Below are 25,163 nucleotides of genomic sequence, written 5' to 3' on the forward strand. Positions count from 1 at the left end.
CAAATTTCACTTACAGTGTACTAATGTAGTCAACAGTTTTTAGTATTTGGTCCCATATTCCTAGGACATAATGACTACATCAAGCTTGTGACTCTACAAAGTTGTTGGATGCATTTACAGCTTGTTTTGGATTATGTGTTGTCCAATCGGAAGTGAATGGTGAATACTGTGGCAGGTAGCCTCGTGGTTAGAGCGTTGGGCCAGTAACCGAAAGGTTGCTTGATCGAATCCCCGAGTTGACAAGGTAAAAATCTGTAGTTCTGTCCCTGAGCAAGGCAGTTAAACAACTGTTCTCCAGGCACCGTGGATGTCGTTAAGGCAGCCCCCCACACCTCTCTGATTCAGAGGGGTTTGGTTAAATGTGCAAGACACATTTCAGTTGAAGGCATTCAGTTGTACAACTGACTAATATATTGTCATTTTGTAGTCACTTTTATTGCAAGTAAGATTAAAAGGTGGTTGTGAAAACTTCTACATGAATGTGGATGTTACCATGATTATGGATAATCCTGAATTAATTGTGAATGATGAGTGCAAATGTTAGAGGGACAATGATAACCCCCCCCAAAACAATTGCTAATCTTCCCCATTATTGGTAAAGAGTTTAGCATGCTTTGGTGTATAGACCCTTTATTGAACAAAACAGAACCCAAAACACAACTGCATCCAAGGAGTTTGTAGTCACATTGTTGATGTAGTCATTGCGTGCTAGGAATATGGTATGTTTCAAAGCCAATTGCTCCTTTGGCCACCTTTCCTTCCAGTTCTCTGCTGCCAATGATTGGAACGAACTGCAAAAATCACTAAAGCTGGAGACTCATATCTCCCTCACTAACTTTAAGCACCAGCTGTCAGAGCAGCTCACAGATCACTGCACCTGTACATAGCGCATCTGTAAACAGCCCATCCAACTACCTCATCCCCATACTGTTATTTATTGTTTTGCTCCTTTGCACCCCAGTATCTCGACTTGCACATTCAGCTTCTGCACATCTATCACTCCAGTGTTTAATTGCTAAATTGTAATTATTTCACCACTATGGCCTATTTATTGCCTTACTTCCCTTATCTTACCTCATTTGCACACATTGTATATATACTTTTTCTATTGTGTTATTGACTTTGTTTGTTTATTCCATGTGTAACTCTGTGTTGTTTGTGCCGCACTGCTTTGCTTTATCTTGGCCAGGTCACAGTTGTAAATGAGAACTTGTTCTCAACTAGGCCACTTGGTTAAATAATGGTAAAATAAAATAAAACAATTTAAAATAGGACCAAATAATGTTGACTACTTTGGTGCACTCAGTGAAATTTGTCTAAATACTTGACGTCTTCAAAATGTGGGGGGACTAGATCTACAGTGCTTAAATAGTGCTTAAATTTCAAAACGGTAAAACAGACATGTATTAATATGCTCTCAAATAAAAGATGACCTGATATAAAACATTTAATCGCAAATCCAAAATGCTGGAGGATAGAGCCAAATTAAATCATTTAGCTTCACTGTCCAAATACATACACATTGCAGTGTATGTAGCTCATTGGCTTGTAGTTCCTAACTTCCTAATACTCTCTCTCCATAGCTCATTGGCTTGTAGTTACTCCAACTTCCTAATACACTCTCTCTCCATAGCTCATTGGCTTGTAGTTACTCCAACTTCCTAATACACTCTCTCTCTCCAGGAGGGAGGATTGTTCCAGTCGTTTCAAGAGGGGTAATCTCTGCCGGCCGCCACCACTACTGACCAGGAGGTAAAGGTGGAGCTTAAAGCCATTAAGGTGGAGGTTGACCATAACACATCAGTGAGCTCCAATGCAAGTTCAGACCTTCTACAGGAGTTGCAGCACATGATCCGTTTTCCTTTTCTGCGTAGTCTTTCCTCACCATTTTTCTAGTTTCATAAAACATGTAACCATGTTTCCAATAAAAAAATCCTGTTCAACATTTTGAAATCGTTCTGTATTTTCCTTTGGACATTAATGCTGGTTGCATGAATAAACCCTTTACCTCTCAGCCGAGACGCCAGATCTCTGGAGAGATCAACATCCCGAGGACACTAAGCATCTTTGGAGCATATTACATGGCAGTTCAAATTGGAAGAAACAATTGAGGAACAGTCTCCTTTATACACACGAATAAAAGTTGAGTAAATCATAAACAAATCTTTCGCTTTCACACGAAGTTTAAGTTATAAATAACGTTAGTGTGATTTGACACGTGCATAATTCATAAACAAACCTGAGTGTGAGAACATTTTAGCCTGGCTGACGCGAGAGAGCAGTGACACACTGGTCTGGTCAGGAGTCCGTTGTTGGTGCAATATTCGCACACAACTTTACTTGAGCTTTGATTGGATTTTAGTTTGTTGTTACCAAATGTTGTATAGCAAGGGAGGCTGGTGGGAGCACAGGCTCGTTGTAAATGGGTAGGACGTAATCAAATCAATCGTAAAAATCAGACACACCGCTGATCTAATAGTTTTATTTTCTTACAAACGACCAGTTTCCCGTCTTCTTTTTTTTTTTCTTCCTAGGAAATGAAACCCTTTTTGAATTCATACTAGCATCTACATAATGGTTGTATTAATACTTCACAATATATTAAGTCTAGGGTTGTGTCCCCCTGGTCAGACGTTATTGATGCGTGCCAGATCTTATGCCTGGGAAGGTATTTTACGCATCAAATTAACCACATATGTAATAGCAATCTGGTTCCCGACAGCACAGTCGACGACGTGGCACGCAGCGTCTGAGCAGGGGCAAACGACCTTGATGTTATGGTACACATGCATACGATCCAGGCTGTATGAGGAGCCACAGTCACCAGAATACAAAGACAGAAAAACGAAGGGGGGAGAGAATAGTAGAGGGAGAGATCAGGGTAAGGAAGAGAGAGGGGGAAGTAGGGAGGGAGGAGAGGGAACAAGAAGGGGAGAGAATATGAGAGGGCACTGCAGAACGACTCCTCTGTCCCAGTTTGAAAAAGGCCCGACGCCCCGTATCTGACTCTCTCCAGAAACACGGACTGCATATGAACACAACCATACACATGCACACTTCCAACAAACACACACACAATCTTCCACCAGTCCTACATCTACTAGCCTGGAGAGAGTCTTTAGTGTTAAACGTGATTCTCTTTCACAGAAAGAACAAATCCACTGGGACATTAACAGCTACTGCAGCAAGCCTGGGGTCAACACGACAAACATTTATAATTATAATATATAATAATAAAAAGACATTCAAATACAGTAAGATTTTTTGCTTGTAAATACAAAACTACATGAGAAAGCATTAAAATAATATCTGTTGATCAGAATAACATATTATAAAAGCAGAGGTGCTTGATCAAAGTCCCTCTCTTCCATTAGCAGTACATATGTATATATCAGCCATCCACTGCCTAGTAACAGATGTCTCTGAACAGGAAGCGCTTTCTCAGTGGGTGGGGCTAAATCTCCTTTCTTCCTGTCTTGGGAGGAAGTTCGATTCCCAGGATCCTGGAGAGTCGCCGAGAGGTGAGGGGTCACAGGCGAAGGAAGTCTCATTGGCCACTCCGACATTATCCGAGTAGCCACTTCCCTACCCTCTCCACACTCACTCTCCATCCTCTACCTGGCCATTTGGCGTCCAGAGATGCAATGGTGAGAATCTCATGTGGCCGAGTCCGTTTCTCAACACAGTACACCAGAGGCTAATCCAGACCAGACCAGTCAAATTCAGACCAGCTTCATAGTTCCCTTTAGAAGAGACTCCCAAGTGCATCACTGTCTCAGTCCCTCGCTGAATCTCAGGGTTCCTCAATGCCAGTCCCTGCTGAAAACACTGTGTTCAGTCTCTCTGGCTCCCTATGGCCAGCGTGTGTGAGTGGTGTATATGTCTGTGTGTGCGCGCGCATATATATGAGTGTGTTATGAATGTGTGTTATGTAGTGTGTGTATGTAGATTATAGGGGGTGTGTTTATGTAGTGTGTGTGTACATGTGATGTGTGTGTGTTCAGTTGTGTTGCAGCGTGTTGGACTCTATGGGCGGGGCTGAGTCGTAAAGTGTGTCCGTGTCGTGTGTGGGTTCTCCAGCCAGAGTACAGGGGTTGGACAGAGTTCCCGCTCCACAGTCACAGAAAAACCTAGAGAGAGAGATGGGGGGGGGGGGGGGGGGGGTCATGGATTACAGGACAGGGCGTGAGAGAAAGAAAGACCCAAAACATAATGAAAACATGAATCGAAAAAGATTATTGTCGAAAACTAGTTCTGACAGTCCTTCAATTCTTCTGAAACAAAACGCCACAAGTGGGACCATCTAGTTGGTAGTAAACGGTTGGTATGGGCTACTCACCTATCGTGCCGTATAAACTCCACGTCGTGTCCTTGGTGACACTTCTTGATGCAGTTCACACAGATGGCGTTCCGGTCTGTCGTATTGCAGGTGTGACACCTGGACACACACAGGTCAAAGAAAACATCAGTGGAGTAACTGCTGTGTACTTGTAGTCGTGCATGGGCTGGTGTGTGTACTTGTAGAAGGCGTGCATGGGCTGGTGTGTGTACTTGTAGAAGGCGTGCATGGGCTGGTGTGTGTACTTGTAGAAGTCGTGCATGGGCTGGTGTGTGTACTTGTAGAAGTCGTGCATGGGCTGGTGTGTGTACTTGTAGAAGTCTGGTGTGTGTGTACTTGTAGAAGTCGTGCACGGGCTGGTGTGTGTACTTGTAGAAGTCGTGCATGGGCTGGTGTGTGTACTTGTAGGAGTCGTGCATGGGTTGGTGTGTGTACTTGTAGAAGTCGTGCATGGGCTGGTGTGTGTACTTGTAGAAGTCTGGTGTGTGTACTTGTAGAAGGCGTGCATGGGCTGGTGTGTGTACTTGTAGGAGTCGTGCATGGGCTGGTGTGTGTACTTGTAGAAGTCTGGTGTGTGTACTTGTAGAAGTCATGCATGGGCTGGTGTGTGTACTTGTAGGAGTCGTGCATGGGTTGGTGTGTGTACTTGTAGAAGTCGTGCATGGGCTGGTGTGTGTACTTGTAGAAGTCTGGTGTGTGTACTTGTAGAAGGCGTGCATGGGCTGGTGTGTGTACTTGTAGGAGTCGTGCATGGGCTGGTGTGTGTACTTGTAGAAGTCTGGTGTGTGTACTTGTAGAAGGCGTGCATGGGCTGGTGTGTGTGTACTTGTAGAAGTCTGGTGTGTGTGTACTTGTAGAAGTCTGGTGTGTGTGTACTTGTAGAAGTCTGGTGTGTGTGTACTTGTAGAAGTCTGGTGTGTGTGTACTTGTAGAAGTCGTGCATGGGCTGGTGTGTGTACTTGTAGGAGTCGTGCATGGGCTGGTGTATGTACTTGTAGAAGTCGTGCATGGGCTGGTGTGTGTACTTGTAGAAGTCGTGCATGGGCTGGTGTGTGTACTTGTAGGAGTCGTGCATGGGTTGGTGTGTGTACTTGTAGGAGTCGTGCATGGGTTGGTGTGTGTACTTGTAGAAGTCGTGCATGGGCTGGTGTGTGTGTACTTGTAGAAGTCTGGTGTGTGTGTACTTGTAGAAGTCTGGTGTGTGTGTACTTGTAGAAGTCTGGTGTGTGTGTACTTGTAGAAGTCGTGCATGGGCTGGTGGGTGTACTTGTAGGAGTTGTGCATGGGCTGGTATGTGTACTTGTAGGAGTCGTGCATGGGCTGGTGTGTGTACCTGTAAAAGTCATGCATGGGGTAGGAGGTGTAGCTGGAGATCTTGTAGAGGCATTGTCCTCTGCTCACAGCTTTCTCTATGGCGTCCTGGTTATTCATTATCTTATTATCTGGAAGAGAGGCGGAACAGAGGATGAGAGCCTGTCCACTTGATAGACATTCCCAAAAGATCACATACCCAGAGAGTGCAGTGACCAAGAACCTTTTTCTATACAGTCTAAGCCAGCCATAGTCACTGCGCGTCTCACGGCAACCCTATTGGCGTCTCTCTGCAACAATCTGAATGAATGTGTTGTGCAAGTTATTATTCAGTCAGCTGAATGTGCTGCTTAATTAGTACATCGAACCATGGTTACGCCAGTAACCTCTAGTATCCACTATTAGCAGCTGGGACAAACACAGATAATATTCCTAGGAATTTGACTAGAGCTGTTGAACAGAGTATGACCCCATTCCTGAAAGCAGAGACTCTCAGGAACACATACGTGTCTTCTGTTTCCATCTACGACGAACACAAGCTGTGTAGGACTCGTTAGAAGGGAGAGTGATGAATCTGCGCAGAATGACTGGGGGAAATGAACTGATTAAAACCATATACTTCCTTCAGACTGAAATCTAACAAATATCTTTGAGCTATAACTTTTGAGATAATGGCAATAAGGCCATATTCAAAAGATTCATCAAATTATTTAGTAACATTTGCGTCTAATAGCCAAGTGTCCTACAATGGAGAATGAAATAGCTTGTTTGTCCATGTTAATTAGTATCTATAAATATCATGTGTGAATTCATTTGAATTCTTGCCCCCCCCAACCCCCTTTCTCCGACGGGTAGCCTAGGGTGGCTCGCCCAGCGAGGTTGTTTCACAAGTGGCTACTTCAGAAATACACTGACTACCACTGGTCTGGCCTGTTAGCGCTATATTACCCTACCCTGTTAGCGCTAGGTACCTTTCATGGTGACGTTCACCCCCGAAGCGAGGAACAGGCCTCCGAAACGGTTGTTGAAGATCTGGTTCCCCTCCAGAGTTGCAGTGGCGTGGTTGGTTATCTCGATACCTGAGACAGGAAATGACATCCTCAACACAGGTGACGGATGACCAGTAGGTTACAGTATTGACCAGTCAGGACAGTAAAGTTGATGTAAAATGTTGACACATGGGCAGCTCACCTGCAGCAAAACCGTCAAAGATGCGGTTCTTGCGGAGCACCGGGTGGCTGTTGGTGCTGATGAGGACCCCTGCCTGGGCGTTCCTGAAGATATCGTTCTCCTCCAGAAGACCTCTCCCTCCGTTGAAGATACAGATGCCTCCGTCTCTCCCGTCGTGAATCTTGTTGCGCCGCAGCGTGGGGTTGCTGTCCGTCTTAATCCACACGCCCGCCATGGCGTTGTCGAAGATCTCATTGTCCTCGATGAAACCCAGACCGGAGTTGTAGACCAGGATGCCTCCGTTCTGTCCTCCCCAGATCTTGTTGCGTCGGATCTTGGGGTTGCTGCCCGTCCTATAGATAACCAACAGTGTTAGTAAAACCGCTATCTAACATTAGTCACACGGTATGGTGCGCACCGCGTGTCCTGCGTTGGACTGGCGTGTGAGGAGGCAGGACGTACCGTATTTGAACGCCGGAGTACATGTGATTGTAGATGTCGTTGTCTTCCAACACCCCATGGCCGTTGTCATAGAAATACACGCCAACCTGAGAGGGAGGAAGGGCGTTAGGTTGGACTGATGAACCTAACGAGACAGGCCTCCAATTCTCACAGGATACAAGAATATCCCTTATGTATTTGTTCTTCCAATGATAACGGTGAGAGAATGAGTGTGGGCTGTGTGTTACCTGTTTGCCGCTGTGGATGCGGTTCCTGCGGAGGACAGGTGTGCTGCCGGTGGTCACCCAGACTCCTGCCAGCGTGTTGCTGTACACCTCGTTCTCCTCGATCACACCCTGGCCCTTCTCATGCTGAACACACACAACATTTAGCAACATCTCCTGAGACGCACAAGTCCAAGGATCTATATGAGAAAAATGATTTGAAGAGTGTGTGTGTGTTTACCACGTAGATGCCGCCGTGCTGTCCGTCGTGGATCTTGTTATGGCGTACAATTGGGCAGCTGTTGGTTCTGATTTGGATTCCTGCCAGAGCGTTGCCATGGATATCGTTCCCCTCGATCAGGCCACGCCCATCGCCAAATATGTACACGCCCCCTTGGTTACCATTAAAGATTGCATTACCCCTAGAGACGGACAGAACGTCAACAAACAGCCCATAATACTGAGAGAGGGGTTAGTGTCTATAATTTCATAGAGTAGTTTTATGTGTGTGTGTTTCCTGCATCGTAGTGCAACTATGTGTGTGTGTGTAACAGTATTGTAGGGTTACTGTGTGTGTGTGTAACAGTATTGTAGGGTTACTGTGTGTGTGTGTGTAACAGTATTGTAGGGGTGTGTGTGTAACAGTATTGTAGGGTTACTGTGTGTGTGTGTAACAGTATTGTAGGGGTGTGTGTGTAACAGTATTGTAGGGTTACTGTGTGTGTGTGTAACAGTATTGTAGGGGTGTATGTGTAACAGTATTGTAGGGGTGTGTGTGTAACAGTATTGTAGGGTTACTGTGTGTGTGTGTGTAACAGTATTGTAGGGGTGTGTGTGTAACAGTATTGTAGGGGGGTGTGTGTGTGTGTGTAACAGTATTGTAGGGGTGTATGTGTAACAGTATTGTAGGGTTACTGTGTGTGTGTAACAGTATTGTAGGGGTGTATGTGTAACAGTATTGTAGGGTTACTGTGTGTGTGTGTAACAGTATTGTAGGGGTGTGTGTGTAACAGTATTGTAGGGTTACTGTGTGTGTGTAACAGTATTGTAGGGGTGTATGTGTAACAGTATTGTAGGGTTACTGTGTGTGTGTAACAGTATTGTAGGGGTGTGTGTGTAACAGTATTGTAGGGGTGTGTGTGTGTGTGTGTGTAACAGTATTGTAGGGGTGTGTGTGTGTGTGTGTGTAACAGTATTGTAGGGGTGTGTGTGTGTGTGTGTAACAGTATTGTAGGGGTGTGTGTGTGTGTGTAACAGTATTGTAGGGTTACTGTGTGTGTGTGTAACAGTATTGTAGGGTTACTGTGTGTGTGTGTAACAGTATTGTAGGGGTGTATGTGTAACAGTATTGTAGGGGTGTATGTGTAACAGTATTGTAGGGGTGTGTGTGTAACAGTATTGTAGGGTTACTGTGTGTGTGTGTGTGTAACAGTATTGTAGGGGTGTGTGTGTAACAGTATTATAGGGGGGTGTGTGTGTGTGTGTAACAGTATTGTAGGGGTGTATGTGTAACAGTATTGTAGGGTTACTGTGTGTGTGTAACAGTATTGTAGGGGTGTATGTGTAACAGTATTGTAGGGTTACTGTGTGTGTGTGTAACAGTATTGTAGGGGTGTGTGTGTAACAGTATTGTAGGGTTACTGTGTGTGTGTAACAGTATTGTAGGGGTGTATGTGTAACAGTATTGTAGGGTTACTGTGTGTGTGTAACAGTATTGTAGGGGTGTGTGTGTAACAGTATTGTAGGGGTGTGTGTGTGTGTGTGTGTAACAGTATTGTAGGGGTGTGTGTGTGTGTGTGTAACAGTATTGTAGGGGTGTGTGTGTGTGTGTAACAGTATTGTAGGGGTGTGTGTGTGTGTGTAACAGTATTGTAGGGTTACTGTGTGTGTGTGTAACAGTATTGTAGGGGTGTATGTGTAACAGTATTGTAGGGGTGTGTGTGTGTGTGTAACAGTATTGTAGGGTTACTGTGTGTGTGTGTAACAGTATTGTAGGGGTGTATGTGTAACAGTATTGTAGGGGTGTGTGTGTGTGTGTAACAGTATTGTAGGGGTGTGTGTGTGTGTGTAACAGTATTGTAGGGGTGTGTGTGTGTGTGTAACAGTATTGTAGGGGTGTGTGTGTGTAACAGTATTGTAGGGGTGTGTGTGTAACAGTATTGTAGGGGTGTGTGTGTGTAACAGTATTGTAGGGGTGTGTGTGTGTATGTAACAGTATTGTAGGGGTGTGTGTGTGTATGTAACAGTATTGTAGGGGTGTGTGTGTGTATGTAACAGTATTGTAGGTGTGTGTGTGTATGTAACAGTATTGTAGGTGTGTGTGTGTATGTAACAGTATTGTAGGTGTGTATGTGTAACAGTATCGTAGGGTTACTATGCATGTGTAACAGTATTGTAGGTGTGTGTGTGTAACAGTATTGTAGGGGTGTGTGTACCGTATCGTAGGGTCGCTGTTGGAGGTGATCCAGACTCCAGCGAAGTTGTTGGCGTAGATCTTGTTTTCTATAAACTGTCCCCGTCCTTTCTCATGCACATAGATGCCCCCTGTCTGGCCATGGTGGATCTCACAGCGAACCACTGTAGGGTTGGCATACGCCTTCACCTCAAAGCCTGCTATACGATTCCTGTGGATGTTACAACTCTCAAAATAACCCTGAGGGGAGAGAGATACTGTCAGCATTGCAATGTACAGCACCAATGTAAAAACCTGGGAAATGGTGGGTGAGAGGTTATAGGTCAGTGAGTTACCATGCCGTGGTCGAAGGTGAAGACTCCTACATCTCGGCCGTGGTGGATGTGGTTTCGTCTGATGATGGGGTTGCCGTGGTTTTTAACCCAGATTCCCGCCAATGCATTATTACTGATCTCATTATCCTCATAGATACCCTGCAACACATTATGACACCATTATCCTCATAGATACATTATGACACCATTATCCTCATAGGTACCCCGCAATATATTGTCACATCATTATACCACAGCATTGTTGAATACTTGTTTCTGATTGGCCAGGAGGGCATTAAAACCAGAAAACGGGACAGTTGGGAAATACACCGGGACACCTTGCAATCATGATGCAATATGCCCCTTACAGTCGTGGCCAATAGTTTTGAGAATGACACAAATATTAATTTCTGCTAAGTTTGCTGCTTCAGTGTCTTTAGATATTTTTGTCAGATGTTACTATGGAATACTGAAGTATAATTACAAGCATTTCATAAGTGTCAAAGGCTTTTATTGACAATTACATGAAGTTGATGCAAAGAGTCAATATTTGCAGTGTTGAACCTTCTTCAAAACCTCTGCAATCCGCCCTGGCATGCTGTCAATTAACTTCTGGGCCACATGATGATGGCAGCCCATTCTTGCATAACCAATGCTTGGAGTTTGTGGGTTTTTGTTTGTCCACCCGCCTCTTGAGGATTGACCACAAATTCTCAATGGGATTAAGGTCTGGGGAGTTTCCTGGCCATGGACCCAAAATATTGATGTTTTGTTCCCCGAGCCACTTAGTTATCACTTTTTCCTTATGGCATGGAGCTCCATCATGCTGGAAAAGGCATTGTTCGTCACCAAACTGTTCCTGGATGGTTGGGAGAAGTTGCTCTCGGAGGATGTATTGGTACCATTCTTTATTCATGGCTGTGTTCTTAGGCAAAATTGTGAGTGAGCCCACTCCCTTGGCTGAGAAGCAACCCCACACATGAATGGTCTCAGGATGCTTTACGGTTGGCATGACACAGGACTGATGGTGGCGCTCACCTTGTCTTCTCCAGACAAGCTTTTTTCTGGATGGCACCAAACAATCAGAAAGGGGATTCATCAGAGAAAATGACTTTACCCCAGTCCTCAGCAGTCCAATCCCTGTACCTTTAGCAGAATATCAGTCTGTCCCTGATGTTTTTCCTGGAGAGAAGTGGCTTCTTTGCTGCCCTTCTTGACACCAGGCCATCCTCCAAAAGTCTTTGCCTCACTGCTGTGCATGCAGATGGACTCACACCTGCCTGCTGCCATTCCTGAGCAAGCTCTGTACTGGTGGTGCCCTGATCCCACAGCTGAATCAACTTTAGGAGATGTCTTGGCGCTTGATGTACTTTCTTGGGCGCCCTGATGCCTTCTTCACAACAACTGAACCGCTCTCCTTAAAGTTCTGGATGATCTGATATATGGTTGTTTTAGGTGCAATCTTACTGGCAGTAATATCCTTCCCTGAGAAGCCCTTTTTGTGCAAAGCAATGATGACGGCACGTGTTTCCTTGCATGTAACCATGGTTGACAGAGGAAGAACAATGATCCCAAGCACCACCCTCCTTTTGAAGCTTCCAGTCTGTTATTCGAACTCAATCAGCATGACAGAGTGATCTCCAGCCTTGTCCTCGTCAAGACTCACACCCGTGTTAACGAAAGAATCAGACATGATGTCAGCTGGTCCTTTTGTGGCAGGGCTGAAATGCAGTGGAAATGTTTTTTGGGGGGATTCAGTTCATTTGCGTGGCAAAGAGGGACTTTGCAATTACTTTAAATTAATCTGATTACTCTTCATAACATTCTGGAGTATATGCAAATTGCCATCATACAAACTGAGGCAGCAGACTTTGTGAAAATTTATATTTGTGTCAACACTTTTGGCCACGACTGTACACATGCAAACCGTAACTTGCTACAATTACAGAAAGCTAAACCAACAACCACACACACCAAAATTGGAAACATAGTAAACACAGGTCCAACGATGAAAAACATAGCTAGCAAGCAATTTGTTTTTGCAAATACATACTTCTTTTAATAGCACCTGATCTAGCGTGGTGAGTGAAACACAGATTTACCTGGTCACTACTGTTGCAGTCACGATCCAAGTGGTGCTATGCTGTCAAATCCTTCTACATGTTTCTAGTTTGACCCGCTTGCTTTCAACATCTGATATATATTTTTTAAACTCAGTTGCCATGTTGGCAGGTTTGCTAGCAACAAACTATTTAGCTAACTTCTAGCCTAGTGTTTGATATGCAATGCTATCTCCTCGTAATGAACAGTGTTGACGAGTGTCCTGACGAGAAGGCACACACTTCTGCTCTGCCAAGTAAAAACAGGCATCAGCTCCTTGTTATGGATGTAGGCAAAGGAATGTCAATAGAAAACAGTTTAAACAAATGCAAATGCAGCTACTTTGCTGTTATTCTGGCTGCAGAGGCCATGACTGTGTTAGCCGTAGCTAGTTGGCTAGCTAGCAAGCAAGGGATAAGAACGTTGCCAGCGAGCATGGCAACGGAACATAGAGAACCAACGACTGGGTAGCGAACTATTCCAATGAAAGACTAGATCACATCTCTAGCAACCAGAAGATTTGATAGTATGAATTCACTTAAACATTTAAATATCAACGAATACATTTAATTTCTACCAGTAAATGTGTGCTTTAACATTGTTTTCCTTGGCAACTGTGGTATACGCCTCTGCTCCTCCGTACATTACCTTGGCAAACGGACTCGGCTCCCCCTCGTCCAATATTTCCAAGGTAATGCATAGAACGTGGGCGTTTATCCCTTACGTATCCCATAGATACCATGCAATACATTATCCTCATAGATACCGTGCAGGAATACATAGTCAGAGAGGTTTTTTAAGAGTGGTTAGTGGTGTGTATGGTCGGTGATGTGTTTGTTTACCTGTGCATGGTCGGTGATGTGTTTGTTTACCTGTGCATGGTCGGTGATGTGTTTGTTTACCTGTGCATGGTCGGTGATGTGTTTGTTTACCTGTGCATGGTCGGTGATGTGTTTGTTTACCTGTGCATGGTCGGTGATGTGTTTGTTTACCTGTGCATGGTCGGTGATGTGTTTGTTTACCTGTGCATGGTCGGTGATGTAAAGTCCAACGTTCTCACAGTCGCTGATGTTGCAGTGTTTGATGGTAGGACACGCCCCCTGGCCGCTCACACACACAGCCGAGCCCACTGGAGTAGAGAAACTACATTACCCAACATCCCCCACTGGAGACAAGCTAAACAGGCAAAACACAGGCAAAACATACAAGCCCTACTGCGGACTGTGTGCACATTACCTGTGCAGGTAGATCTGATGATACAGTGGTCTATGTTGGGAGAACAGTTGACAGTAATCTCCAGACAGTGGTGGGCGTTGTGGTGCTGAGCCGACTTATCATCCGGGTTAAACTGAAGATGAAACATCAGGTTAGAGGGGAGATGTGGGGAGAGTGTGTGTGTGTGTGAGAGAGAGAGAGTTGGATCGGTGTTAGCAGCGTACCCTAATAGTCATGTATCCTACGTAGGCGTCCTCTGATCCCTCCATGAAGACAAACGTTGAGTCTCTGGTGTTCTCAATAACCACTTTATCAGACACCTTACCAGGAGCTACACACACACAAAAGAAAGGCAATTTCTACCACTAGATAATACAGACAGAGGCAGAAAGAGTAAGAGACAGACAGACCACACAGTACCTGCTCCAATCATGGTGATAGGGGACTCTATGTAGATCCACTCGTCAGTGTAGATCCCAGAGTGGACAAAGATCAGCCCATCAAAATGACTCTCCTGCACCCCTCCTAACGCATCTTCTATGGTGTCATAGTACTGGAGACAGACACGGTTACATCAAATCAAGCTAGAATTGAGCTGACTCACAGCCATATTGAAAAATGTGCTTTCAGTAGACCATGAGTATAATTATGTGTATCTTACCAGCATATTCTCCCTGCCTTTGAACCTCCCAGGGTTGCTGTAGAAATGTTCAGCAAAGCCTGGCTTCACGTGGGCTCCTTTATACTGCAACACAATTTTACAACAATGTTAAAATAACATCAACACAATGTTTGTCTAACCACACACACACACACACACACCAGTATAATACATAGAGTAGCCAGCCAAATAGAACATGTAGCCAACCAGGCACCCCTGGGCCTGTCAGATTATTTTCTCCAAAAGCAGCTATTTTGGTGGCCTCTGGTACATTCGAATGTATTGATTCCATTTAAAATACACAGCCAAATGACTTAATACTTTAGAGAATCTCCCAGATTGGAAAAATGTGTTGTGGTATTTTTTAGGAAAGACATGGCCTTAAAATTACTTTAAAAAAAATATGAATTCAGTGTATTGTTAGTTGTTTTGTATTTTGTCTAGTTCCAGGCCTATATGATCAGGACTATTTCCCAAGAAAGAGAACATAACCTTTTTTACTGTTAACATTGAACCTTACTGTTAACATTGAACCTTACTGTTAACATTGAACCTTTTTTACTGTTAACATTGAACCTTTTTTACTGTTAACATTGAACCTTTTTTACTGTTAACATTGAACCTTTTTTACTGTTAACATTGAACCTTTTTTACTGTTAACATTGAACCTTTTTTACTGTTAACATTGAACCTTACTGTTAACATTGAACCTTACTGTTAACATTGAACCTTACTGTTAACATTGAACCTTTTTTTACTGTTAACATTGAACCTTTTTTACTGTTAACATTGAACCTTTTTTACTGTTAACATTGAACCGTTTTTACTGTTAACATTGAACCTTACTGTTAACATTGAACCTTTTTTACTGTTAACATTGAACCTGTCTTTTCTTGATTAGTCATATTTACAGTTTCACTACAAGATATGAATTGTCACAATGTTTCTTCTTCAAATTCTATATTTTATAAAAAAATATAAAAAAGTACAGTATATACATTCTTTTTTTCAGGTTTTTGCATTCAAAAATCACTTCTTTAAAAAAATTAAATTGTCCACAACAATGCTTAATAAACCACAGCAGGAGACCACTTTTGAGGACTGTGAAAAGTCATAAGACATTTTAACTTTGGGATGTAGTTACCCTTTAATTCCAGTGAGCACCTAGCAATAGGTTGTTAGCTTGTTTTTGTAGCGCACATACCATGGTAGAGTTGGCAAAACAAATACCAGTGGTGAAACGGTACACGATTATCATACTGGAGTAAAAGTAGAGATACCTTAATAGAAAGTTACTCAAGGAAAAGTCACCCAGCAAAATACTACTTGAGTAAAAGTATTTTGTTTTAAATATACTTAAGTATCAAAAGTAGAAGTTAAAATTTAACTAATTTAGAATGCCTTATATTAAGCAAATCAGACGGCACCATTTTCTTGTTTTAAAAATGTACGGATAGCGAGGGGGAACACTCCGAAACTATTTACAAAAGATGCATTTGTGTTTAGTGAGTTCACCAGACTATAGGCAGTAGGGATGACCAGGTGTTCTCTTGATAGGTGTGTGAATTTCACCATTCTCCTGTCCTGCTAAGCCTTCAAAATGTAACAAGTACTTTTGGTTGTCAGGGAAAATGTATGCAGTAAAAAGTACAATATTTCTATAGAAATATAGTGAAGTAAAAGTTGTCAAAAATATAAATTAGTTAAGTAAATATACCCCAAAAAACTACTAATACTTTCAAGTATTTTTACACCACTGACAAATACCCACTGACTTGATGAAAATAATCATGATATCATTCTGCCAGGTAAGCTTGGACTACTTGTTAACATTTCATTGAGAAGCAGGGCTTGACATTCACTTTTTTTTAGCCATTCCGTTAGATTAATGTAATGTTTGTTCACGAAGCAGCACGGCAGGAGCACGCATTAAACTGAACGAGAGGCTCAATTGGACAAGTCATAATCATATCAATATGGAGAGAAAATAGAACACATTGTTATAGACGACCACAAGACACTGCAGTGTCCTCTAGAAAAATAGGCTTCGGCTATTGGCCCAGATCGCCCTACATTCGAAAGAGAGAAAAAAACTAAACATTTTCTGACCGGATATTTGGCGCTGCTGTAAGACTCTTAGGTCTGTTTACATTGTTATCTTGCTTTGTGTAAATATGACATATTTATTTAAACAGGCTAAAGCAAATAGGACTGTAAGTAATTTATTCAGAATGTCAAATATGCATTGCCCTGCTGTGCACTGCCTGGTCCTATTCTGATCAGGGTCATTGTTTTGAGAGTGATTTTTATTACTTGAATGAACTTAAATCTATATTCTGGTTGTCCACCATTTCTTTTTTTTACTTTCCCCCAGACAAACCTTAATGTCAAGCCCTGAGAAGGTTTATGGGAAAGCCTTTCCATCTACCAGAAGACTGTTTTCATTAGCATCATTGCTAACGGCCCCCCACACACACACACACACACAGGAGCATTCTCGTTGCCTATTCAGTAAGCTGCAGGAAATAAAAATCACTGATGCATTCTGTTCATATCGTATGATAAACTTGGGCAAATTAACACATTTTCAAGACATTTTGTTGATTACCCCCTAAGGTCAAATGCTTTTATATTGTTGAAACCGTTTTAATGCCTGGATTCCAAAAGGGCCCTAATGATCATATTTGGACCAGAACGAGGCTCCCCGCTAACTATCGTTCCTGCAGTGATGATTCACCACCTTCCTCAAATGTTTTCAGAATTTATCTCCAGATAATGGCCAAAAACCCTGGGCCTACCAGTAGCCTTTGCAAATTAGGGAGACAAATGAACGTCTCTCTCACCGATGCGATTCTGAATGGTTACACGGACTGACAAGAGTCAGTCCCTTTAGCACCACTGTCTGACAAGCCCCGTCATCATAGGAAAGGAAACCTAGGAAATCCTTTGATTTACTTGTCCCGATGCAATACCATGGACCTATAACCACATTGCATGATTTATGACTGGCAAGGATTATAGATCTGCTTTACTTAGTCGGACACCTTTTATAAACGAGTCAACATTTGCTGTTCAATTGTCAATCACAGCACAGTAAATAGCCTACTATCCACCACGACTCCGCGTGGCTGGCTCTATGAAACATGCAATAGAAAATAAATCAATGTGCCAGAAAATAATAGTTAGACTAAGTGGTGGATTTCAACTCATCGTTACCACTTACATTACATGTGACGAGCAAATTCTCTCCCTCCTCAGTGTATAGAAATTCGACTGCAAACAAACACAATGACCGAGACACAAATTGTACCGGTAGGTGGGACAGACAGCAGACTTAGTTTCCCTGTCATCGCCACTGAGGTATGGGTCATCGCCCTCTGTGACTGACAGGCGCCTATCCTAGATCGCCAGAAAATGCACATCGTTCATTCTAGCGGACTCGACAGACAAGCGAATTTAAACTTTAAAATGAAAAGGAGCCTAGTTAAAATGAAGTAGAAAAAGTAGCAGGCTGAAAATGATTATGTAACCGGCTAATTAACCAAATTCATGCACTAATGGAAAACACTGACACACACAGTCGACGCACCAGTTGTTGGAAGCTGTCCTTCCAGGGGTTGGGGTGGTCGTGTTCCTCAGGACTGACCTGGTAGAACTTGCCTGGCTCGGGGTGCATCATGGGACGGGTGTACTCAAACACCTCCATGTACAGACGCTTCCTGGACACAAACAGAAAAGGCAAAGGTCAATTTCAGGCATAGAGGGATGGACAAATCCACAGCCTTCATGTCAGTGTGGACCAATAACGATCGATAGTGACAGATTTTTTTTTGGGGGGGGGTGGTGACATATCAGTTAACTACAATGGGCAAGAAAATGTGTCACTGTTTTCCCTTCAGTATATAGAGTCACAGTCCACTGAAGATTGTGTACCAGAGTATAGGGTCGTTGGCTAGCTGGCTGAAACGTTTGCAGACACAGGCAGTCTGACAGAGGTCCTGCTCCAGGAGGTATGAGAAGATCTTCAGAACCACCTCATCTGGAAGCTTCTGCTGCAGGTACTGCTCTGCTAGAGCCGCTACACACAGATTCCATTAGTATTAATAGATGATCCATACAGTTGTAGAAAGAGCCACGCAGACACCTCACGTCATTGACTAGTACGCCGAGACACACATTCTTACCTGGCAGGTCGTGGCTCCTGCCAGAGACCCTGGCTCGTTTGGCTCGGTGACCGAAGGGTTCTGTCGTCGAGGTGGACGCTCCCTGTGTCAGAACACATATCAGTAACACACACAAACAGCTACCTCCCCCAATGACTGGGACACTAACACACACACATTCTGTCCCTCACACCAATACTGTCCTCTTCCATTCTCCCGAAATGTACACTGGTGCCAGTGGGAGTTTACACTGTTTCAAAAATAATGTATCAGAATAACATAATACATGCCATTCAGCAGACACTTTTATCCAAATCGACTTAGTCATGCATGTATACATTTTACATATGGGTGGCCCCGGGAATTAAACCGGCAACCCTGGTGGTGCAAGCACCCTGCTCCACCATCAGAAATACAGGACCACTAACCAGTCCTTTTAAACCCATTAAGGGACGTGAACAAACACAGAATGGTGCTCTCTCTCGGTCTGACCTCCATAGCGGTCTTGCTGGGGCAGGCCGCTGCAGTACTGGAGGCTGTTCTCTTGGGCAGTAGAGACTTGCGTCGGAGCTGGTAGGGGCTGTTCCCAGCTGCAGGCCCAGACTCCTCCACAGCCACCTCCGCTGCTGCAGCTGGAGCCTCCTCATCTGCTGGACAACCAGAGGACACAGTCAGAACAAAGTTCTGATTTTTCCACTAATAGGTCCTTTGACCAATTACGTCAGATCTTTTCCATAGCTGATCTGATTGGTCGAAACAAATTAGTGTGAAAAATATCAGAATTGCGCTGCCTGTGTAAACACAGCGCAAAGACACATACATCTTCTCCATCAGCACAGTTCAACAGACAAACACCAGCAGGCAAATGCCATTTAAACAACACCATCCACCCACACAGAATAATCACTACTGTAGTTGGTAAGGGTGTAAAGGGCTGATTAAACACACATTAGTAATGACAGCTGATCAGTGTCATCCTACTCCGCCTCTTCTAAAACGACTTTAGGTCATTCATAGACTGGGTGGTGTCATGGATGTGTTTAATATATGACAGGGGTAGGCTATTGTATTACAAGGCTGTGTGGGTGACAGATTATGGTTGGTGATTGATAACTGCAGATGCGTCCCTGCGGTTTGACTACCAGAATAGGGCCTGACTGTGCCCCACAATGTCCTTCCCTAGCTGGCCACCGGCCTCTTGACCATCACACTGCGATAACAAAGCCACAGCCCCTATAAGCCCCGAAAAGTTGACCTGCGGGTAAACGGGCCGACCAGACCTGCACCGACGAGTCAAAACTCAACTACGTAGGTACTACTGTTCGCTAGTAAATCTGCCAGGTAAACAAACACAGATAGCTAGCCAACGTTAGCGCTCAGTTAGACATAACTGGTTAGCATAACTAGGTAGTTAGCTTGATGAATTAAAATGCCTGATGAGTGTGAGCCACGCAGTTAACTAGCTGGTTGACTGCTTAACAAGAAAATGTACTTGTCTAAATTGCGGTTGATCGTTCATCGCTGAAGTAGACATTCATAGCTAGTCGTTAGCGAGCTAAAGTAACTCGCTAGTTACTGGAGTATGGGCAGCACACCCCAAAAATGTCAGTTCAAAATACAACGCAGATTAATTTCATCAGAAGCCATGATAGCTAGCTAGTAACGTTACTGCCATGCCCATGAACATTCACAATCTGCCAAAGTCGGTGGGTTCGCCTTGGTCGACGTTATGAATGGCTGCATAGTTATATGGGCTAGTTAACGTCAGCTAGTCAACGCGTTAGCGAACTACGCAGCAGGGAAAGCACTCACGCTACCCCCCCAGCCCCACTGGTAGCCACAGTCACTCAAGCCAAACAAAGCGCGGCCTGTGCCACAGAGGTACAAGCCTCGGCTTTGCCTAAATAACACTCTCGTTCCAGGTAGCTGAGGCTGGGGGTCACTGTGGAGCCTTGCCGTCCTGACACGACTACAGCCCTACAGTGCTCTGGCGATGGTCCCTCTCACCTCGGTCCCCCTCGTTCCGGTCGGGCTGCACCGGGCGCGGCCTTGAGACTCGCCTGGGTCTCCGGTTGGTGGCTCTGACGGAGTTCATTTTTTGGAGAGTCTGTTGTTAAAATACAGAACGCTTTCCTCGACCATCCGCTTCACGCTTTAACACCAGGCCTCGACTACAACCCGGTGAGCCTCTCTCTCAAACCACCCTGCGCGCTAACTATCTACCCGGGTGTAGTTAGTGTTTTTCGGACTGCTCGCCACCAGCTCCGTATCTAGCAGGAGGAGCCATTAACTCACACAGGGACATTCGGAAAAAACACTGGAGGATGTCTGCCACCAATCACACCCTGGGCTCACAGCGACCTCCTGTGGCCAAGCATACACAGGTCCTCTTGAGAACGCTGCCCTCGTGTAGCTTGGAGTGCAGACTGGCTCCAACGCTACAAACACACCTGAATAAATCAAGGTCTTGTGGAGCAGTTGCTTAGCTGAATCAAGTGTGATAAAGCAGGAGGGGAGAGAGGGGATCTTTGCTTTGCATAGCCGAAGGGCGTTTTTGGATAGGATAACCACACAATAGAGGCAGTGGGCCAGAACCAAACATATGGATATAACCCAGGATAGGCAGTGGGCCAGAACCAAACGTATGGATACAACCCAGGATAGGCTACAGGATAGTAGAGTGGGCACGCTGGTCAGTAAAAGCAATGGTCTGTAACATAATTGATATAATTGAGGGCAAAACCAGGTATCTCCAGCCTGGTGCTGTAGCACTTGTGTGTGTGCTACTTCCATGCTCAATATCATGTTTTATGGCATTCGCTTGCGCAGATGTTGCGTGTTAATGGGTAAGTGGCTACTGTACTGCACACTAAACCTAGTCGCCTAGTTGTGAATCTGATCACTAGGGGACGGTCTAGAAATATGGTGCAATGTTGCCCTCTAGTCGTCCTTTGATGTGTACATAATAATACACTGAACAAAAATATAAACGCAACCATGTCAACGGTTTGGCTGAGTTACAGTTCACAGAAGGAAATCAGTCAATTGAAATACATTCATTAAGTCCTAATCTATGGAATTCACTTACCTGAGAATACAGATATGCATCTGTTGGAAGTCTGTCCCAAAATTATTTGATTTGCTGGTTTTAAGCATTAAACTTTCATATAGCTCTTTGTTGACTGTTGCTGAGTGCTATCGTCCATCAGCACCGGCCTGTACCCTACCTGCCCTAAACTCTCTCCTGAACTGGGATATGCTTAAACCACCTGACCAAGTCCTAAAGCCATGGGACTCTCTAAATCTATCTCAGATTATTACCAGTCCCACAAGGTATGACTCCAAACACCCAGAGAAGGCTACTCTCCTCAATGTTATCCTCACAAATAATCCTGCTAGGTATCAGTCTGGTGTTTTCTGTATTGACCTTAGTGTAATCACTGTTTTACAGCCTGTGTTCATAATGGCTGCTCAGTGAAACGACCTGTGCTGATTTGTCATAGACACTCCTTCATGAACTGGCCTCTGTAAATGGTATAGATTCAGCTTGATCCACTCTGTCGAAGACGCTTGGACCTTCTTTTTTTTAGATTTTCAGTGGTATTGTTAACAAACACACCCCCATAAAGAAAATGAGAATTAAAAACAGGTTCAACCCGTGGTTCGACCGTGATCTTGCAGAGTTACTCCACCTCAAAAATTGCATTCGGCGAAAGGCTCGGCACATGCATACTCAGGCTGATCGGCTGTCGTTCTGGCAAATAATATATAAGTGCACTCAGGCTGTCCGGAAGGCCAAAGTTAGTTACTTTAAGGAACAGTACTCTCTCTGTTGGTCTAACCCCAAGAAGTTCTGTAAAACAGTTAAAGACCTGGAGAATAAACCCTCCTCCTCACAGCTGCCCATGTCCCTTAATGTTGATGATGTGGTTGTTACTGACAAGAAGCACACGGCTGAGCTCTTTAATCACCACTTCATTAAGTCAGGATTCCGATTTGACTAAGCCATGCCTCCTTGCCCGTCTAACATTTCCTCATCTCCCACCCCTTCTAATGCGACTATCCCCAATGCTTCTCCCTCTTTTTCCCCTGCCCTGCTACGAAGTTTGTCCCTGCAGGCAATCACTGATCCCAAGTTGCAAAAGGAGCTCCTTAAACTTGACCTAAAAAAAACATCTGGGTCAGATGGTTTAGACCCTTTCTTCTTTAATGTTGCAGCCCCTATCATCACCAAGCCTGTCTCTGACATTTATAACCTCTCTCCTTTCCGGGGAGGTTCCCATCGCTTGGAAGGCAGCAACAGTGCATCCTTTATTTAAAGGGGGAGATCAAGCTGATCCTAACTGTTATAGGTCTATTTCTATTTTGCCCTGTTTATCAAAAGTGTTGGAAAAACTTGTCAATTATCAACTGACTGGCTTTCTTGATGTCTATAGTGCTCTCTCGGGTATGCAATCTGGTTTCCGCTCAGGTTATGGATGTGTCACTGCAACCTTAAAGGTCCTCAATGAATGTCACCATTGCCCTTGATTCTAAGCAATGTTGTGCTGCTATTTTTATTGACTTGGCCAAAGCTTTTGATACGGTAGACTATTCTATTCTTGTGGGCCGGCAAAGGAGTATTGGTGTCTCTGAGGGGTCTTTGACCTGGTTTGCTAACTACCTCTCTCAAAGAGTGCAGTGTATAAAGTCAGAACATCTGCTGTCTCAGCCACTGCCTGTCACCAAGGGAGTACCCCAAGGCTCGATCCTAGGCCCCACGCTCTTCTCAATTTACATCAACAACATAGCTCAGGCAGTAGGAAGCCCTCTCATCCATTTATATGAAAATTATACAGTCTTATACTCAGCTGTCCCCTCCCCGGATTTTGTGTTAAATGCTCTTCAACAAAGCTTTCTTAGTGTCCAACAAGCTTTCTCTGCCCCTTAACCTTGTTCGGAACACCTCCAAAACACAGGTCTTGTGGTTTGGTAAGAAGAATGCCCCTCTCCCCACAGGTGTGATTACTACCTCTGAGGGTTTAGAGCTTGAGGTAGTCACCTCATACAATTATTTGGGAGTATGGCTAGACAATACACTGTCCTTCTCTCAGCACATATCAAAGCTGCAGACTAAAGTTAAATCTAGACTTGGTTTCCTCTATCGTAATCACTCCTCTTTCACCCCAGCTGCTAAACTAACCCTGATTCAGATGACCTTCCTTCCCATGCTAGATTACGGAGACTTTATAGATCGGCAGGTAAGGGTGCTCTTGAACGGCAAGATGTTCTTTACCATTCGGCCATCAGATTTGCCACCAAAGCTCCTTATAGGACACATCATCATCATGTATACCCGTCACAAGACCCACTGGGGTTATTTATAAAACCCTCTTAGGCTTCACTCCCCCCTATCTGAGATATCTACTGCAGCCCTCATCCTCCATTTACAACACCCGTTCTGCCAGTCACATTCTGTTTAAGGTCCCCAAAGCACACACATCCGTGGGTCGCTCCTCTTTTCAGTTCGCTGCAGCTAGTGACTGGAACGATCTGCAACAAACAAACTGGACAGTTTTCTCTCAATCTCTTCATTCAAAGACTCAATCATGGACACTCTTACTGACAGTTGTGACTTCTTTGTGTGATGTATTGTTGTCTCTACCTTCTTGCCTTTTGTGCCTTTGTCTGTGCCTAATAATGTTTGACCATGTTTTGTGCTACTACCATGTTGTCTTGCTACCATGTTGTTGTTATGTTGTGTTGCTACCATGCTGTGTTGTCATATGTTGCTGCCTTGCTATGTTGTTGTCTTATGTCTCTCTTTATTTAGTGTTGTTTCTTGTCGTGATGTGTGTTTTGTCCTATATTTATATTGTTTTTTTAAAATCCCAGCCCCCGTCCCCGCAGGAGGCCTGTTGCATTTTGGTAGGCCGTCATTGTAAGTAGGAATTTGTTCTTAACTGACTTGCCTAATTAAATAAAGGTTCAATAAATTTTTAAAAACGTTTAAAAAAGTTAGGGAGGAATTGTGTCCAGATCCTTGCATCATGGGGCTGTGCATTATCGTGCTGAAACATGAGGTGATGTGGCAGATGAATGGCACGACAACGGCCCTAAGGATCTCGTCACGATATCTCTGTGCATTTAAATTGCAGTAGATAAAAATGCAATTATGTTCGTTGTCTGTAGCTTATCCCTGCCCATACCATAACCCCACCTCCACCATGGGGCACTCTGTTCACAACGTTGACATCAGAAAAGCGCTCGACCACACCACGCAATACACGCTGTCTGCCGTCTGACCGGTACAGTTGAAACTGGGACTAATCCGTGAAGAGCACATTTCTCCAGCGTGCCAAGTGAGCATTTGCCCACTGAAGTAGTTTACGGCGCCAAACTGCAGTCTGGTAAAGACCCTGGTGAGGACGACGAGCACGCAGATGAGCGTCCCTGAGACGTTCCTGACGCTTTGTGCAGAAATTCTTCAGTTGTGCAAACCCACTGTTTCAACAGCTGTCCGAGTGGCTGGTCTCAAACGATCCCGCAGGTGAAGAAGCCGGATGTGGAGGCCCTGGGCTGGCGGTTACATGTGGTCTGTGGTTGTGAGGCCAGTTGGTCGTACTGCCAAGTTCTCTAAAATTATGTAGAAGGCGGGTTATGGTAGAGAAATTAACATTACATTCTCTGGCAACAGCTCTGGTGGACATTCCTGCAGTCAGCATGCCAATTGCATGCTCCCTCAATTTGAGACATCTGTGGCATTGTGTTGTGTGACAAAACGGCACATTTTAAAGTAGCCTTTTATTGTCCCCAGCACAAGGTGCACCTGT

At 44.2% G+C, this 25,163-nt stretch overlaps 1 protein-coding gene across 4 annotated transcripts; it reads right to left on the reverse strand.

Moving 5' to 3' along the window:
- Positions 1–2,466: 2,466 nt before the first annotated feature.
- Positions 2,467–20,673, reverse strand: LOC109865354 (F-box only protein 11). Of its 4 annotated transcripts, none has more exons than XM_020453454.2 (21): positions 20,359–20,673; positions 18,844–19,001; positions 18,373–18,454; positions 18,122–18,266; positions 17,778–17,907; positions 14,189–14,272; positions 13,948–14,080; positions 13,752–13,858; positions 13,549–13,660; positions 13,335–13,441; positions 10,234–10,371; positions 9,921–10,138; positions 7,727–7,907; positions 7,510–7,632; positions 7,283–7,368; positions 6,842–7,173; positions 6,622–6,729; positions 6,157–6,237; positions 5,673–5,781; positions 4,340–4,438; positions 2,467–4,130 (listed from the first exon to the last, which is right to left on the reverse strand). In XM_020453454.2, exons 1-21 carry the CDS (start codon positions 20,444–20,446, stop codon positions 4,001–4,003), a joined length of 2,751 nt encoding a protein of 916 aa, XP_020309043.1. In that variant the 5' UTR covers positions 20,447–20,673; the 3' UTR covers positions 2,467–4,000. The 4 variants fall into 4 exon arrangements, with proteins under 4 accessions (XP_020309043.1, XP_020309044.1, XP_020309045.1 ...); XM_020453455.2 differs by having other exon boundaries at positions 18,844–18,998; positions 20,359–20,672; XM_020453456.2 differs by lacking the exon at positions 6,157–6,237 and having other exon boundaries at positions 20,359–20,672.
- Positions 20,674–25,163: the final 4,490 nt, after the last annotated feature.

The sequence above is a fragment of the Oncorhynchus kisutch genome, linkage group LG20 (genome assembly GCF_002021735.2).
Source record: "Oncorhynchus kisutch isolate 150728-3 linkage group LG20, Okis_V2, whole genome shotgun sequence".
NCBI lineage: Eukaryota > Metazoa > Chordata > Actinopteri > Salmoniformes > Salmonidae > Oncorhynchus > Oncorhynchus kisutch.

Coding starts and splice junctions, on each gene's coding strand:
- LOC109865354 (XM_020453454.2), bottom strand. CDS start 20,446: ATGAACTCCGTCAGAGCCACCAACCGGAGACCCAGGCGAGTCTCAAGG. Junction 19,002..20,358: donor CCGGAACGAGGGGGACCGAG/GTGAGAGGGACC, acceptor CTGGTTGTCCAG/CAGATGAGGAGGCTCCAGCT. Junction 13,661..13,751: donor TAGGATACATGACTATTAGG/GTACGCTGCTAA, acceptor TTTCATCTTCAG/TTTAACCCGGATGATAAGTC.